The 19497-nt window shown below is 38.5% G+C and overlaps 1 protein-coding gene across 1 annotated transcript in view; it reads right to left on the bottom strand.

Annotated features, from left to right (window-relative positions):
- Positions 1 to 19497, bottom strand: part of svr (Carboxypeptidase D svr) — a 67123-nt gene that overhangs the window by 19916 nt on the left and 27710 nt on the right. The window contains exon 2 of the mRNA XM_065231189.1: positions 4028 to 4263. Coding sequence (XP_065087261.1) covers positions 4028 to 4263 — 236 coding nt within the window. The remainder of the gene's footprint in view (positions 1 to 4027; positions 4264 to 19497) is intronic.

Consider the following 19497-nt stretch of genomic DNA (forward strand, 5'->3'; position numbering starts at 1 on the left):
GGGAACTCCGTTTAAGTTCAGGAAGCGTTGTAGAATTTTAAGGAACTGCATTTCATATACACTAAAAAAAATTTCGCCGAGATTTCAACAGCCGAGTAGTTCTGCAATTTATTTTGCTGAGATTCAGTAAAACAATTGACGAGACTCAGCTAACAAATAAGATTTTGCTGAGATATTAGCTAACAAGTAGATATTTTTCAGAGATATCAGCAAAAGTAAACGCCGAACTAATCGGCTGTTGGAGGTTTTACCGAGCTAGATTAAGTGTGTAGATCTTCAAGAAACTTCGTAGTACTTTAGAAACTGCGTTAGCTCAGTCAGTAAAGGCACTGCTAGAAAGCAAGACCATGCTGGAGGTGGCTGGGTTCGATGCCCGTTGCAGCCTAATGTTTGTCAGAAACTATAAGAAATTGAAAATGAAAACACAATCAAAAAAGTCATTATACTTTCAGGGTTACCAAATTCATGGGATCTTGACACCTTGATTGGCATACTTCGGCCTACTTCAGTACGTTCGACACAGTGCTTGGCACAGCTTTCGGCACTGCTAAATCACGCGCCACAGCTTAGGTTGTGCAGAGTTGAATACCACTTAGGAACCACACAATCCATCAAGGTATAGAATATCGAGTTGTGGAGAGTTGACGGTATTTTCCAAAGTGCTTCCTAACCTTTGTGATGTGATTAAAACTATCAGAAATGATTCAGTATTTACAGAAGTAATTCCGAACCTTTATGGGATTCTTTCAGTACGTTACGAAGTGATTCAGTACTTTCCGAAGTGATTCACAGGGTGGTTCAGAATACCTGTCACCGATTTTACAAATATGCAATTCTCAATGGGTAAAATGGGTATATGTTCAAGTATTTTTGTTTTAAAGTGTGTACAAATTTCAGCTCGTATTGATAGTTGGATTTGAAATTTCATTAGTTTTCGATCATCATTATAGAGGTAAAAGGGAACCATGCGTGGAAAATCCGTTCAATATTAGAGCTTAAACGCATCGCAATGGCTCCAAAAGTGCTACAACTAAAACATGCGTGCCAGCTGTGGTTCATTTTCGCGACAAGTGTGGCTGGTAATTAAAGGTAAAGGGAGAGAGATTTGAATTAAAGTATGCTATGTTGAAGGTTATATATGTAGTATATCTGGAATATACTGATATCAAAATAACATGCAAGCGTTCAATCGCTATGACCATTTTTAAAAGAGACAGTTTTTCCGAATCACCCTCTAGAACTTTTCTGAAGTGAATCAGTACTTTTCGAAGTGATTCTGAACATTTCTGGGATGATTCAGTTTTTTTTAGAAGTGATTCCGAATTTTTATGAAGGGATTCAGTACTTTCCGTAGTGACTTTGAATATTTCTTATGTGATCTAGTACTTTCTGAAGTGATTCAGTTCGATCTGAAGCAGCGAATCCAAACACATAAAGCAACCAAAGATACAGACAAAACGCTTGCTTCGACTGCCACGACAAACTTGCTCTGTAACATAGCTCGATCGGAGTGGTAGAAGGATAATGATATATTGCTTGCCTGCTTTGTTGCAATATACACGGATGAGGACATAGCTTGATCTGAATCGAGAAAAGACATAACAAAAAAAAATCCCATTAACACACGTGTATCATCTTCGGCTTTACTTCGTGAAGCAGCTTGCCAACAATTTGCTCGTTTCCTTCTACCGCCCCGAGTGAGCTGTGTCGTACGGGCTGCTTGTCATGAAAAAGAAGGAAGAAGACTATATCATTATTGCTTTCCACTTCTGACATAGCATTATCATTCGGTTCGTTCATCGCTTGTCATTTTGTCATTTGGAGATATTTTTGATTCCTTGATCAGAAGTGATTTCGAATTTTTTATGAATTGATTCAGTACGATGTATATCAGTGCTTTTAGAAATGATTCCGAACGTTTCTGATTTGATTCAGTACTTAATTGATTCAACCCCTTTCGAAGCGATTCCCAAGTTTGCTGAAGTGAATCAGTACTTTTCAAACCGATTCCGAACATTTCTGAAGTCTTTCCGAAGAGATTAAGAAATTTTCTGAACTGATTCAGTTGTTTCCAAAGTGTTACCCAACCTTTTTAAAGTGTATCAGTACTTTCCGAAGTGATTCCGATCATTTTTTAAGTCCTTCAGTACTTTCCGAAATGATTACGAACTTTTCAAAAATAATTCAGCACTTTCCGAAGTGATTTAGTATTTTTTTTTCTAGTGATTATTACTTTACGAAGAATTTCCGAACATTTTTGAAGTGATTCAGTACTTTTCGAAGTGATTCCGATCCTTTGTGAAGTGATTTAGTACTTTCCAAAGTTATTACGAATTTTTCTAAAGTAATCCTTGCTTTTCGAAGTGATTTTGAGCTGTTCTGAATTGATTAAGTGCTTTTCTAAGTGATTCCGAATATTTCTGAAGTGATTCAGTTCTTTTAAATAGAAGTGTTTCCGATCATTTCTGAAGTGATTCAGTACTTTCCGAAGTGATTCCGATTAGTTCAATAGTAAGTCAGTACCGAAGTGATTTAAAACTTTTCTGAAGTGATTCAGTACTTCTTGAAGTGGTTTCAAACATTCTGGGATGATACAGTTATTTTAGTAGTTATTCCGATTTTTTATTAAGTGATTCAGTACTTTCCGGTGTGATTTAGAACTTTCCTGAAGAGAATCAGTACTTTTCAAAGTAACTCCAAACATTTCTGAAGTAAATCAGCACTTTCCGAACTTTTCTCAAGTGAATCAGTACTTTTTTCAAGTTCCAAAAACGCAAATTCTATCATCACCAAGCGTATTCAGCACGTTTTTCAGCAATTTCAATATTTTTTAGGAGATGCTAAACTTTTTGGGGCAATACTTTTGAATGTGAGTCCATACTTGTGACCGGTAGTGTATGTCTTCAAAATGTAGACAAGTCTTCAAATCTGGCGTCCCTGCAGAAGAGTTGATTAGGTTCAGCAGTTAGTCAGTACTAAGCTAAGAAAAAAAAACCGACATGACAACGGGCCTCACATAGCCTAGTCAGTAAAGGTACTGTATTACCAAGCCGGAGGAACGGCGGGCTCGATTCCTGTTCGGTTGAGGGCATAGAGTTTAATTGAGACTGCCACACAATATACAAATTCATGCATTGGTTGGCATAGAAAGCTCTCAGTTATTAATTGTGGAAGTGCATCTAGAACACTATGTTGAGAGCCAACAAAATGCTCGCATAAGAAGCGTAAAAATCCTAGACGAAGAAGATCCGACACAGGCTTCTTTTGTTGCTCTTCAATGTTTCTGCAGTCCCTGTTGAAAATTATCCATGCTAAATCTTTACACACAGTTCTGATAATAATTTTGCTCACCCTGCTCAAAATTAAACCAATCGTAAGCCAATCAGTGACTGGATCCAAATATATACCCCAGTTATCTTGTCTAGTCGGTAGGAAATAAGTTTGGAAGTTGAGAAAGTAGATATTTGCTAAGCCACAACAGAAATGAGTTTGTTTTGGATCAACATTGGCATCCATTCCAAAAATAGGTTCGTATGACGCGTTTCAAACAGTGCTTACCAGGCAAACACGGTTAACAAACAAGCAAGGTAATTCTTCTTGAGAGGGAAGCATTTCCCACTTTCTAAGGTTTCTCTGCTCTTCCCACTCAACACGGGAGTACCCCATTTGCCATAATGCCGTTTGGCATAAATGCGGAAAAACGCTACCGATAAATAGTTTTAGTGCTTTATTCTTTCATGGGCTACGCTTCAACGGAATTTCAAACAACATCTCATGATGTAAAGAAGGGAACATCATCATTTAATGGGTATTTTCCCTTCTTTTGACCATGAGCAGTTATTTCATATTTTTTAAGACAAAAAATAATTTACAATGCTTTCTTCCGCGTTTATGCCAAACGGAAGTTATGCCACATGGAGTACTCCCCTCAACACACAGACTAAATCGCCTTAATAAACCAAACTTTCCCTGTGATTTCGCTAGCGAATATGCACTTCCATCCATCGTCGATTGCAATCATACTCACATCGAGTTGTCGAACGGATAGCTGGCCACCACGGCTCCACCGTGAAGGTTCGCCGACAGCACAAACGGATTGCTCCGGATCCAGTTCATGACGGCCACGGTTTCCGGCTGATAGCGGTTGCGGCGCAAATGCCGTATCCGCTCATTGTCTAGGCGGTCCGGGAAATCTCGGTTCAGATCGACTTTGGCTGCGTTGTACCGTCCCATGTAGTTGGGCAGTGATTCGCAGTTGCCTTCCTGGAATGGGAGAAGGAAAAAAGGATAAAAGGAAAAATTAATACAGATTGTGATGCACTTGTGACGATGGAGATGCAAATGAAAGGTTTTATTTTCCTTTTGCTACAGAGGATATTCATAGCATTAGCGTGGGTGGAAGAGTGCCATTAGCAACAGGTGGGCGTCACATTTTTCGCAGTCGTCAGATCGTGTGGGTAAATGTAATCCGATTTACAAGGAGGAGCATGCTTTATACGAGGCAAACGACAGGTGGTAGTTACAGTTTTGCACCGTAGTTGTCATCTACAGCAGTCTGCTCCAAAAAAAAAGACGTTATATGGGACATTGAATAAATTACCAACATTTAATTTGAACGAATGATTGGCATCATACACTTCATCAAGGTTGGATATTTTATTTTGAGCCTCTTAAGTGTAACGAACTAGACATAGCAATTTCGAAATCATTCCCGGATAAAAAAAATGGTATGGTTTATATTGAACGGTAAAAGCGTGCACAGCAAAAACTTTACAAATTTACATGTGGTTTATTGATGTATTTCTGGCCTTAGTTGACACATAGCAATAAAACTTTAAATTTACATGCAATATTTAATAATTCATTTCTTGGCATCTGTCCTTTCAAATGATTTCACTGTCATTATAGATCAATTGGAATTTATTGAATTTTTAACGATCAACGATGTAAATTTATATGAAAGTGTAAATTTCAGCTTTAGTTTATTGAATTAGACATTTTAAACGTGTATTTAAAAAAACTTACTTCATTATGATGGCTACCAAGCGAAAATCTAAAATTGCGACCATCACGAAAAGGTGTAAGGTTTTGAACGCTTATAACTTTGTCATTTATAGATGAAATTTAAATCCAAATACATCAATCGATAGGAAATAACTCTCAAAATCTGTTACAATAAACGCTTTTTTCAATTTTCCGTGAAAACAACAAATAAAAAGTGATAATTATTTCAATGAAATAAACGTTCTCCCCAAACCAAGTCATCATAATCGAGTATGCATTTGGTTGTGCATCGTTTTGCTTGAACCTCTAAACTATATAAGAGCTCTGCTGTCGTTCCTCCGCTCATGGTCATTGGTTGCTAGACCGTCTAGCAGTATAGTTCGTTCGTTCGTTCGCTCTGCTATCGAGTTTCTTCTTATTAATTTTATTGTAACGTTCACGTCGTGAAAGTGTCGTCATCAACAGGCACATTGGCAAGTCTAATTGCACTTGCCACTAAACAAAGCATGGTACGCAAGCGTTCTACTACTCCTGCATCGGAGGGCCCTAGTAAACAGGCCCAAATCGACGCCAGCGCTGCTTCGGATGACGCAGCTAATCGGCTGCTACAGTGCAACCAATTCTCGGTGTTCGGAGTTGAAAATGGCGGTGGTGACGCCGCTGAAATTGCCAAAAAGGAACGGATTCCCCCGCTGTTTACCCCGATGAAGGACGTCGTCAAGCTTAGGGATGAGCTGGCAAAACTCAAATTGTTTCCGCGATTCAAAGATCATGTGCTCCAGCCTACAGCAGTACAAGTCGGTCGGTAACCTACTGAAGAACAGTACGGTTGAGTTTTACACCCACGATTTGCCTTCGGTGAAACCATTGAAGGTTGTTTTACGGGGACTGCCGCCGTAAAAGATGAACTGGTGAAGCTCAGATTGAAACCAGAGGCGCTCCACCCAATGAATCGACGGCATATGCCCAATACTAACTATCGTGACCAACTGTTTCTGATCCACTTCACGAAGGGCACCACCACCCTTGCTGCGCTGAAGAGCAACATACGTGACCTGTTTCAGGTCATTATCTACTGGGAATTCTACAAACCACAACACCGTGATGTGGCCCAATGCACAAGTTGCCGCTCTTTCGGCCATGGCACGAACAACTGTCATATGAAACCACGCTGCGACAAGTGTGCTATGGCCCACTCGACGGCGACCTGTGCTCAAGCTGATGACTCCGAGCCGAAGTGCGTGAATTGCTGCTGTACTCACCGTGCCACTACTCGGGACTGCCCCAAGCGAACGGAATACATCAATATCAGGAAGAAGGTGGCTACTAGCAACCAGCCAGACCGGCATCGAAACAAACGTACACTAAAAGCCATCACTGATGAACAATACCCGGCAATCCAGCCTCGTCGACTGGTCCAAAATCTTCCACCGCTACTCCTTAACAATCAACGAGCCGTCCCCTCAGCTCAGCATCGCTTCACTGCTGCAGCGGCCTTGCCAAATCAAGTTTCTGCATCGGCGCCTGGACTATCGTATGCCCGTGTTGCCTCAGGCGATTCAGTTGACGAATCTCCGTTTACATCGGAGGAACTAGTAACGCTGGTTGCAGAGGTGATCGTCATCCTGCGCACCTGCAAGACTCGATTTGAACAGCTTCATGCTGCCTTATCTCTCGACCGTGAAGCTATAAATATAGAAAATTGGAACGCTTGCTCGCAGACGAACAAGCATAGAGAGCTACTCGATTACCTCAACACCAAGGAGATCGACATTGCTATCATCAACCGAGATGCGAGTTTGGGCTTCAACTGAACGTATTCCTTCCCGACTTGCGGCTCGTCAGATGTGACCACACCTGCTCCGGGGGTGGGGGAGTGGCCATCGCTACAAGACGGAACATCAGTTGTCGGCTGCTACCAAACTTCCAGCTGAAAACAATCGAAGCCATCGGAGTGAAGGTGAACACATCACTTGGCCCAATTATCATCATCGCGGCCTACTACCCCAAGCAAACCAACAACAGGGACAGATCGTCAGTGGCCCTCCGGAAAGACATCATAAAACTCAGCCGGAGATGCGGGAACTTCATCATCGCTGGCGACCGAACGCAAAACACCTAGCTTGGGGCAACGGTCAGAGCAATCGAAAGGGCACCATCCTGAACGAAGACCTGCAAGAGGGCCACACCTCGTAACCTGTGGCTTTCCAGGAGCTGAGCTCGGACCACTACCCGGTGGTGGCCGTTTGGGTTTTATGAATGTACTGTAGACCATGATTTAGACTTGTAGAGTGCTTTAAAACCCCAATAAAACTTTCAATGTTACTTGGACTGGGATGTGCAATACGTGCTTGTGAACGATTTCCCACCGGAGGTTAAACGTGTTATCCATAACAAATGTTCAACGGAGATGCGATGGACATTGAAGTGTGCACGGGGAATTTATTTTATAACGGAGGATGAAAGACAAGTGTTTCAAATGCGGAAATATCCCTAACGGAAAGCCCAGAAACAGCCGGAAGAATAGCTAATAAGGGTGAGGAAATTAACATGTCAAGGAGAGAAATAAGTTACTTCTACTGTAATTTAAATTAATATCAAGAAAAATGCACAAGAAGTTCACTAAACATCTCAACGTAGTCTACGTCAACCATCCGGTCGTGTCTTGTACACCTCCCCACCATTTTGCTTTATTAGAGAGTTGGATAGACTTTTCTCCTTAAATCTTTGGTTTTTTTAGTTAGGTAGGTTCCGATTCTACACATTGTAGTTTCATTTTTATACCTAGGAGATGAGTACTTAAGGGGGTTAGATTTTGATAAGTTTTTTAGTAGGAATGACACTGATGAAGACTGCACATTGTAGTTGAAATACGTATCTGTCATAGATACCAAAATTAATTAAGTGGAACTAAATGGAAGATAACCTTTTTTGCTGTTTTATTTAAGCATTCCGCTAACAAGCCAATTTCATTACTTCAGTGTATTTTTTTTATTAAAAAAGTTGCTGCAGTTCGTAGTTTTATTTCTTCAATCCGTTTATTTGATAAGACTCAACTGTCTTAATAAAACTTCACAGAGCCGAAAGTTTTTAAAAACATTCTGCAATCAATTAAAAAAGACACTATAACGAAGTAGTGTCGTAGCCCGTGATGAGGTTTCCTGATGAGTGGCCCCAATTTCTGGGCATCTCTTCACAGTGTTCCTTGGCATTCGGAGTCATCACATCCATTTACAGCTTTCTTTGCAAGCACCTGCACCTCTTCATACGTAAAACTGTGATTGTTGTCTAACGAGACATCCACCACACCAGTGTATTGCAACCGATGTGCTCTTTATCCGGCTGCTTCCGGACAATCTGCTTAGGACAGGAATTCATTCGGTGCCCCTCCATCCTATACAAGAAATACTTGAAACGTATCAAACATCAGATTATTTTTTCGTTTGAAACCAAAGTTTTTGAAACTTTGGGAGTTTCTGTCGAAACAAAATTTGGACAACTTACTACCTATTTTCCATTACAATGCGTAGGCCAACAAAATAATTTTCTCAGTTCTTTCAGAAAGAAAGGTTCTGATCACCTCCCGCAACTTTTGAAATATCCCAAGAAATTATTTCTTTTTTTTTTTTTTTTTTTTTTTTAACTCTTTATTTGTTCCAAATTCAAAATAAATTACATTTCATTTTAACCTAGGTGCTCCAGTTACTGCAGTAACGTACCAGCCTTAATTGTTATGATATATATCTAAGTGTTTTTACATTGTTCATGTCTTGGCAATTCAGTATTTTAAACAGGTTTTTTAAACCTGCATGTCAGTATAACAATTGATATCTTAAAACTAAAAACTAAAACTAAATCTTATCTAAGTATAAAGGGAATTAATCGTTGCAATTGAGGATTGCAACGATTTTTGCCTGAAATTATTAATTATTTTGTTGGACATTTGTGCTAAAGTCTCAACATTCGAAATTCTATGTACTTCGGTTGTACTGTACCAGGGAGGCAACTTCAAAATCATTTTCAGAATTTTGTTCTGAATCCTTTGAAGTGCTTTTTTCCTGGTAGTGCAGCAACTAGACCATATTGGCACAGCGTAAAGCATGGCCGGTCTAAAAACTTGTTTAAATATTAGAAGTTTATTCGTCAGGCAAAGTTTGGATTTCCTGTTTATAAGAGGATACAAACATTTTATATATTTGTTACATTTGGCTTGAATGCCCTCAATGTGATCTTTAAAAGTTAATTTTTGGTCAAGTATTAATCCAAGATATTTCACTTGGTTTGACCAGGAAATTGGAACTCCGTTCATAGTGACTATGTGACTACTACTAGGTTTCAAAAACGAAGCTCTAGGCTTATGTGGAAATATTATAAGTTGAGTTTCGGAAGCGTTGGGAGAAATCTTCCATTTTTGTAAGTAAGAAGAGAAAATATCTAAACTTTTCTGCAGTCTGCTGCAAATAACACGAAGACTTCTTCCTTTAGCGGAAATGCCTGTGTCATCAGCGAACAAAGATTTGTGGCAACCCTGAGGCAAATCAGGGAGGTCCGAAGTGAAAATGTTATACAATATAGGCCCAAGAATGCTACCCTGAGGAACTCCTGCTCTAACAGGTAGTCTATTAGATTTGGAATTTTGATAATTTACTTGAAGAGTTCTGTTAGTTAAATAATTTTGAACTAATTTCATAATATAAAGTGGAAAATTAATTTTTTTTCAATTTAGCAATCAAACCTTCATGCCAAACACTGTCGAATGCTTTTTCTATGTCTAGAAGAGCAACTCCAGTTGAGTGGCCTTCAGATTTGTTTGAACGAATTAAATTGTTAACTCTTAAGAGTTGATGAGTAGTTGAATGCCCATGGCGAAATCCAAACTGCTCATCTGCAAAAATTGAGTTCGTATTGATGTGAAGCATCATTCTATTCAAAATTATCTTTTCAAAAAGTTTACTTATTGAAGAAAGCAAACTTATTGGGCGGTAGCTAGAAGCTTCAGCTGGATTTTTATCCGGCTTCAAAATTGGAACAACTTTTGCATTTTTCCATTTATCAGGAAAGTATGCCAAATGGAAACATCTGTTAAATAATTTTACCAAGAAAGACAAGGTACTCTCTGGGAGTTTTTTGATGAGGATATAGAAAATTCCATCATCACCTGGAGCTTTCATATTTTGAAAATTTTTAGTTATAGACCTTACTTCGTCCAAATCAGTCCCCCAGGAATCATCAAAAATATTTTCCCGAGAGAAAATATTCAGAAAATCCCGAGCAACCTGATTCTCAATAGGACTAGTAAGACCCAAACTGAAATTATGGGAACTCTCGAATTGCTTAGCAAGTTTCTGAGCTTTTTCCAAATTTGTGATCAAAATTTTACCACCTTCTTTAAGCGCTGGAATAGGCTTTTGAGGTTTTTTCAAAATTTTTGTGAGTTTCCAAAAGGGTTTGGAACTCGGGTCTAATTTAGAAATATTATTTTCAAAAGTTTTGTTCCTCAGGGCAGAGAATCGCTTTTTAATTTGTTTTTGCAAATCCCGCCAGATAACTTTCATGGCAGGATCGCGTGTTCTTTGATATTGTCTCCTACGGACATTTTTAAGACGGATCAAGAGCTGAAGATCATCGTCTATTATAATTGAATCGAATTTAACCTCGCATTTTGGTACTGAGGCAGCTCTTGCTTCAAGTATAGAAGTAGTCAGAGATTGAAGAGCATAATTAATTTCATCTTTGGTTTGCAAAGGAATGTTTGGATCGAAGTTATATTCCATAAATGTTCGATACTGCTCCCAATCAGCTCTATGGTAATTGAAAGTAGAGCTGTTGGGATTACAAATTATTTCTTGGGATATTTCAAAAGTTACTGGAAGGTGATCAGAACCGAAGTCAGCATGGGTAACCAATTGGCTACAAAGTTGACATGAATCAGTTAAGACCAAATCAATAGTGGAGGGATTTCTTGTAGAAGAAAAGCATGTTGGGCTGTTTGGATATTGAATAGTGTAATAACCTGCAGAACAATCATCAAACAGAATATTACCATTGGAATTGCTTTGAGCATTATTCCATGAGCGGTGTTTTGCATTAAAATCACCAATAATGAAGAATTTAGACCTATGACGGGTAAGTTTCTGGAGGTCACCCTTGAGAAAATTCTTTTGCTGGCCTACGCATTGGAATGGCAAATAGGCAGCTATAAACGTAAGTTGTCCAAATTTTGTTTCAACAGAAACTCCCAAAGTTTCAAAAACTTTGGTTTCAAATGAAGAAAGAATTTTATGTTTGATTCGTCTATGAATAATGATGGCAACGCCACCACAGGGTCCATCAAGACGATCATTTCTATAAATCAAGTAGTTTGCGTCCTTCTTAACCTTATGGGCAGGTTTAAGGAACGTTTCAGTTATAACGGCAATATGCACGTTATGAACTCTTAAAAAGTTAAATAGCTCGTCTTCATTATCTTTAAGAGATCGAGCATTCCAATTTACAATATTTAATGCTTTAAAATCCATTACTGAATTTTAAAGTCATGACAATATTATTTGCAAATTTTACTCCAGTTTGAATAGCATCAAACATGGAGTTAGATTTAAGCATATCAGAAATCATGTCAATTAATGAATTCTGTAAAAAATCCATTTTGGGGGCAGTAATGCTTCCTAAGTCAAAATAGTCAAAATTTCCGTTAGAACGTTGGTTAGTATTTTGATTTCTACCCGCTGCAATAGCAGCATAGGTAGCTCCATTAACTCGCTGAACATTGTTAGCAGCGAGGGGAGTAGGTACAGATGAAACATTTGAAGCAGGGGAGATATTTGTACCTACGGGTACGAATGTAGAATTTGTTCCTCGCTGACCGTTGTTAACAGCAGAGGAATTTGTACCTGGTCGGAAACGTGGAGCGTTTCCTACCTGACGGTTAGAACGAGATTGTAGGATCGCTTTGCGAGTCTTACATTCCCAAAAATTGTATTTGTGGTTTTCACCACAATTTGAACATTTAAATTTCTTAGGATCTTCCTTCACAGGACAGTCGTCCTTTGCGTGAGAGGAATCACCACAATTCATGCATTTAGCTGGCATGTAGCAATTTTTAGTTCCGTGACCCCATCCCTGGCACTTACGGCACTGGGTGAGGTTTTGGAAATTTCCTCCAGTCTTCCTGAAGTGTTCCCACTTCACTCAGACATGGAGCATAAGGCTAGCTTTTTCTAAGGCCTTAAGGTTGTTTAGTTCACTAGACTTGAAGTGAACTAAATAAAAATCATTAGAAATCCCGTTGCGCGAATCGCCAGGACGGGATTTCATTTTCATTTTGATTACTTGGAGTGGCACAACTCCAAGTAATTTTGCCAGTTCATCTTTGATCTGATCCAGGGATTCACCACTGGGCAGTCCTTTCATGACAACCTTGAACACACGTTCAGTTTTGGTGTCGTAAGTAAAAAATTTGTGCTTCTTCTCAGTAAGATACTTGAGAAGACATTTAAATCCGTCCAAGGTTTCAGCCAATACACGGCATTCACCCCGACGTCCAATTTGTAGTGAAAACTTAACTTTCACGAAATTCAAAAGTTCCATGCGAAGAGCATGGAAATCGGTAGTGGTTATCACAATAGGGGGAATCTTTTCCTTCTTGGCATTAAGCCGGGAAAGTTTACTAGAATTTTTCTTGGATGATGGATCATTCTCATCATCCGTGAGCAAATCAAATTGATTACTCAAATTAATTTCATCAGAAGGGGGGTCAAGAGTTTGCCCCTTTCTTTTGCGTTTAGGCGCCATGGCGGCAGTAAATTTTTATCCAATTCGACTTCCAAGCAGATTACTATAAGAATCTGAAGGATCGAAGAGGAATTTTCCAAATCGATATCCAAGAAGGATTACCTCGGGTAGGGTCCAAACAAGGATCGAAGAGGAATAAGAGTTGGAACAAGGTAGAAAATTTTTACAGGTTGAGCACTGAAAAGTGCTGTTTAAATTTGTTGTAGCTTTAGGTAGTAGTAACACTTCCTTCAGCAAAAAGCAAATAGATCCGCACGGCAAGAGAGCACGATGCGGACTGGGAGAAATTATTTCTAATTTCAACAACTTCCTTTGCAAACCAAAGATGAAATTAATTATGGTCTTGAATCTCTGACTACTTCTATAGTTGAAGCAAGAGCTGCAACAGTACCAAAATGCGAGGTTAAATTCGATTCAATTATAATAGACGATGATCTTCAGCTCTTGATTCGTCTGAAAAATGTCCGTAGGAGGCAATATCAAAGAACACGCGATCCTGCCATGGAAGTTATCTGGCGGGATTCTCTGCCCTGAACAAAAAATTTGAAAATAATGTTTCTAACCCGTATGGAAACTTACAAAAAATTAGAAAAACTCTTAAAAGCCTATTCCAGCACTTACGGGGAAGCATACCGCTCCGAAAAAAAATGAGTTTCGATTTTTCTAAAATTATTGGGAAAAGATATCAAAAATCTAAAAAAAATCACATTTTTTCGTATTTTCACGTGCAAAAATTTATTTTTTAATTTATCTTGACATAAATTTGGACTCAAAAAACCACAAAACATCAACTTTTTGGTTTTGCTGAGAGTCCAATATTTTTTCATTGAGTTAGAAAAACTATTTTCCACGCAAATTTTCTCAGGAATCTAAGAAAGAAACTGATTTTCTTGGATTTTTGATAATTTTTTCCAATGTTTTTAGAGAAGTAAAAACGTGCCGAAATTGTTTTATTTTTATTTTTGGGGCGGTAATCTTCCTCTTAAAGATGGTAGTAAAATTTTGATCACAAATTCAGAAAAAGCTCAAAAACTTGCTTACGATTCGAGAGTTCCCAGTTTGATTCTAACTAGTCCTATTGAGAATCGGGGACGGGATTATCTGAATATTTTCTCTCGGGAAAATATTTTTGAATAGATTTAGTTTAGTTTAAGTTTTTAGTTTTAAGATGTCAATTGTTGTACTGACATGCAGGGTTAGCAAACCCTGTCTAAAATACTGAATTGCCAACACAGGAACAATGTAAAAACACTTAAATATATATCATAACAATTAAGGCTGGTAAGTTACTGTAGTAACTGGAGCACCCAGGTTAAAATGAAAAGTAATTTATTTTGAATTTAGAACAAATAAAGAGTTTAAAAAAAATCCGTAGTCCTACGACAACAGTGCGGTCGTGTTCAGGACACAATCCTTAACTTTTTTCTATATAAGACTAAGGAAAATTAAGTCGATAAGTGTTTCACCTCTGAAAAGTAAATGTCATTTTACATACACAGGTAGAGCAGCGTACCTACATAAAAAAATACAAATAGTTAACTGGTAATAGAATTCGATCAAAATATATACAAACATATTATGAGATTGCAATAAAACTCCCGCATGGTTTCAATTCCCGGTTCTCCCGGTTGAGTGGCCACCCTGGCAATAAGCATCGCTGACCAGTGGCTGTATATATAATTCAAAACAACCATTAAGTTTACACGTCAACAAATTAGCTATAATGTAACCGTTGAGATTGTCACATACTGAAAGAAGAATCACATTTATCGACGGTTGCGCTTTGCTGATCGTGTTAATAAATGATTGTGCTGGGTAATTACTCTATCAATTTTCACCTCGAGGTCATCGCCGTCGTCGTTGTTGGGCCGGACATCCTTTCGGTAGCATAGTAAGTTGCACATAACACGTACGGACAGAGACAGAAATTACTTTGTCGGATAGTTGCTGTGCCCACAAAAGAAATGATCTTATAATTGGATTGCCCCGTGCCGAGTGAGTGTGTCACAGGAGACCACCACTTGACCCGTTTGAAACTGTGTAAGCGCATTCAATTTGTGGAAGAAAGGCTTTCCGTTGCTTTTTAACCAAATTACGACACTAATCATTTACGTACAAGTAGGCCGATAAGAGCGAAAGTGAAAAATGATGTGATTTTCAAATAAATTCAAAGTAGGGTTTTTGATCTAATTTCCGCCCTAGTAAGCACAAGCCGCGCTTTACCTCTATTTTCTGAACGAGTTTAAACAAAAAATGGAATATTTCCGTCAAAGATGACTTCTAAAATTATTCACCTTTCCATAGCGTTGGATTTGATAAAGAGTGACAAATTGTTGAGATATTGTGTAAAATCTAATACTGCTTCTTGATTCTAAATTCGTTCTACGAGTTTCAATTCCGTCCTAACGCATTGAAACGCCATTAGATTTTCTTCGTCCTACGGATAAACGTAGAAAAAGGGGATTCGCTAGAAGCGCTTCTTTTGTTATGAGAACAATGAGCGTAAATATTCATACAATGCGCTCTAATAGGATTCATGTTGTAGCTAATGAACTAACGCATCGGAACAAACCTATTATTTATTTGTGTACAGTGAAATCATTGATGTTATTGATCTTTTCTGATCGATAGAACGGAAATGGGCGATTACGACGAAGTAGTGTTCTACCCTACGCGTGTCTGGGTTGAGAATCTTTTCGGGCTAACAAAATTCACCCCTAGTCTCTATTCCGTACGACACGGATTTCCCATACAAATCCGTGATCACAGACAAGGGAAAAATTGAAATTTTATAATTTGGTCTGGACAAATTTTGAAGATAACGTACTTGAATGTCTAGATCACGAAGTTGAAAAAAAAAATCAAAATATTAGTGATAATATTCCATCAAAACAAACAATTGGACAGGTCTCGACTGATCGCAACTTTACACGCTGATTTTGAACGAATCTTAACAAATTTGTTACCAGATCAAGCTGTGATTTGATGTGATTTTTTAAAGGCAAAATCTTTACTGTCAACATTATTGGTCGTAAAAAAGTGACTTTAGTGACCAAATTTCAAGAAATAGTGACTTTAGCAGGGCTGATAGTGCTGATGCGATATAATAGTAGTGACTTTAGTGACTAAAATTACGGAAATAGTGACCAAATAGTGACTTGTAAATACTAAATAAGTAACTATTTAAATTGTAACTTAGAAATTCAAATACGGTTTGATATTAAAATAAACTTTTTACGTCATGTGAAGAGCATTTCAGGCATAACATTTGATAACGGCACAAAAGCATTTGTAAACAAACTTTCTAAGGCCCTTTACACGCAAAACAAAGTACGCCCACGCAAACCAACAACATCATCGGATAGGGGCAACTAGCACCTTTCCGGAAGTGGTATTGGCTTGCGTTTGGTTAATGTTATGCCTGATTTGAAGTGATTTTAATGATTTACTTTTGCTTACGTTATACATGATGACAAACAAATAGTAATTCTCGTTTTTTTATGATCTTGAATTTGATTCTGCGTTCGAAATCTTTAAAATTTGGATATATGTAGGTAGATAACTTTGATAATTCGCTAAGAACTTTTCACAGAATTTCTTCAAAATAATCTCAAGAGTTTTTTTCAGAATAATTCCCCTTCTCTTAAACTTAAAGACACATAAGCTTTTACAAAAAAACAATATTGCATTCTTGAAATTCTTTGCAGAACAATCAACAAAATTCTTGGAAATAGATTATTTTCGTAGTTGGAAACAGAGTTGCGACCTATCACAATCACGATCGTCAAACAGCTGATGGTAGTAACGCTTTGTACCAGGCTTGCCTAAACTCCTCGAACTCAGATTATGCCGTATAGATGCTCATTCATCGTGAGCTAGTTCATCCCTCACATATAAAGAGCAATAGTGTCAAATCAAAAGAGCGCAAAAGAGGTCGAGCTCAGATTGATGCTCAAGCTGGACTTCCACAAACACGCATCACGATGAGTGATGCGGGGTTCGTTCTTGAGTGAGGCGTGATTTACATCGGCTCTGCTCACCAAACAACCTTTTGAACTTCGGGATGGATTCGGTGAAACCGTTAATATAGAGCTTCGTTATGCATTCGGAGCTCGTACGGCTTTTGGTTTATGCACGGTTCTTCCATTCAACATTATGATACACAACAATACATACAATGGACTATAGGATCATTCCCAGAGAACGCAACATTTTTAGAGATTGATGTTTTTTTAACTCGGGGAGCACTTTTTGGTTTACTCAAACTTAGTCACAAAAATCTTTGATCTTTTTTTTTCGCTAAGTGCTTTATGAGTGGATAAACGAAATTATATTTATGACTTAGAATGTAGGCTTGAGCTTGAGATTGATTGACCGCCCACGGTTGCTACTCTGTTACTGCCAGATCAGCTGTAATTACACAGAGAACCAATAGACGATGCTTGGGACTAGCAATCATCCTCAATGTGTAAAAACTGGTGATCTTAAATTAGGCAATACCAGCGCCGGCCGCGCCCGAACACAGGTCAAGAAAGGAATGGGAAGGATTGTGTTGACATGACACTCGCTTTGATGGAAGCCGAGAACACCTCTGCACTTCCACGAGGAATCACTGGGATGTTGGATAAGAGGGTTGGGTTTGCAGCAGGGTTCGTTTTGGTAAACGATGAGCTGAATTGATATCCTAACGATCATATACCGCGAAGGAACTTGGGACTAAACCCACGGTCTTCTGCTCAGTAAGCAAAAACGTTTGCCACTAGGCAAACGAGCACCTTTTTAATCACCGAGTTGCTGTTATTACCATGTAGTCATATTAACAAATAAAACGATTGACGAATCTTGAATGTGGATGAGCCTGAGATTAGACTCATGATGTTCTGCTCAGTAAGCAAAAACGGTTGCTCTAAGGCCACCGAGCCCCTCATATCACATAATACCGTTGCTCAAATTTGTGTATCCATTCAAACCCGGAACCAACGACAACAACGAGTTTCGCAAAATACACGATACACAAGCGATTTTACCATAAATCTCTTTGATATGTAAGGACCTGGGACCGCGTTTTTCTGCTCAGTAAGCAGGCCACTGTAACCGACGATCTTTCAAATCCGAAAACTAAAAACTACGAAAAAGTACTTAGACCTTCATTAAGTTCCACTTTCACGCGACGTTCAATGACAGGGTCCTATCCAGGATTACATCTGAAAAATCAAAATCTGGCCAACGCCCACCCTAAACCTAAACCTGTTCTAATCCACCTGAAATGACTAACGAATGGAAGACTTTGACTACCCAACCATGCAATAGTCTCATTCCGTGCCTTATGGCAACTTGATGATTCTACTGCGCTCATCTTTTGGCACCACCCAGGGGAGACTTGGTCCTGTACCCAATGCTTAACTTATCTCCATTCCACTCAGCTACTCGCAATTTCTTGTGATATAGTGGGCGGAATATTATTATATGAGACAATTCAATACAGACGTCTTTCCAAATTTGGCAGATCGACAGGTAATCGGTGAGTTACCACGATAGTTGCTATTCAACAACTCGACAACGTCCCATCGTCAATGCTTGCTATGAGAATTTCCCATTGCAGACGCCAACGAAATGACGTCATCGAGCTATCGATCAACTACCCTGGTTATCGCCTGGTACCTTATAGCACGATGCTAGGAGGCGAACCGGAAGAATCGATGAGGTACCTCTCCCCCATTTCTGACTTAGAATGTAGGAGGAAAAAACTAGTAAAAGCACTAATTACTCCGTTTATGGATTATCCCCTGTCTTCGTATTCTCCTGTTGCCTTTTAACATGTTCATTCATTCAATTCGCTACCCTCGCTGCGCACACGGTATCTCGGAAATCTTTCTGGACCAACAATTGAAATAGGCAAAACAACCAAACGTAAGCAATGGCTTAAAACACAAACTTCTTGAGAATCAAAACACCACCACGTAAACTAAAATTTCCATTTGATAAAGGAAGTTTACTCTATCAGATGATGGCGTTAGATTGTTTTGATGTGCTTTGATTTTCGAAGAATTTATGTTTAAAGCCATTGTTTACATTTTGTTGTTCAGCCTATTTCAATTGTGGGTCTAGCGTTGTTTAAATCAGGTGGAGTCTGAATCGATTAATTCATAACCTTCAGTTGGTTGCAAGATTTCGCAGAAACGCAAATCAAATTTAATAGGCTCTGTTTTTCAGCAAGTTAGGAGATTCAGCAGATGGTGAATTAAAGTGTAAATCTTGTGAGAAAAAAATTAAAACAAAACACAACTCTAAAAATATGAATTATTCAAAGTAAATTGAAAGCATGTTTAAAACTAAAATATTTATGTTTTAATTACAGGGCTGTTACAAGATTTTCTAAATTTGATCCGCAAAATCCGCGATTTCTCAAAAGAAATCCGCGACTTCAAATACTAATCCGCGACAAAAAAAAAACAACTGTTTTCATTACCTAGAAATACCATTTGTATACTACACTACATGGAATTTCAAGCTTATTGCTTATAACATATAAGATTTTTGCCTGCTCTCAACTTAGTGTTCTTTGAAGTACTTTCACAATTGAGAGCTTTCGATGCCTGTACCATCCTATGCTCAAGGAAATAGATAAATATTTCAACCCGAAAAATTAATAGTCCGGACGGGAAACGAACTCAGTCGTCTCCAGCATGGACTTGCTTTGTA

This window comes from Ochlerotatus camptorhynchus, unplaced genomic scaffold (assembly GCF_037179485.1).
Source record: "Ochlerotatus camptorhynchus isolate MF236.1 unplaced genomic scaffold, CSIRO-AGI_Acam_v1.1 ptg000344l, whole genome shotgun sequence".
Classification (NCBI taxonomy): Eukaryota; Metazoa; Arthropoda; class Insecta; order Diptera; family Culicidae; genus Ochlerotatus; species Ochlerotatus camptorhynchus.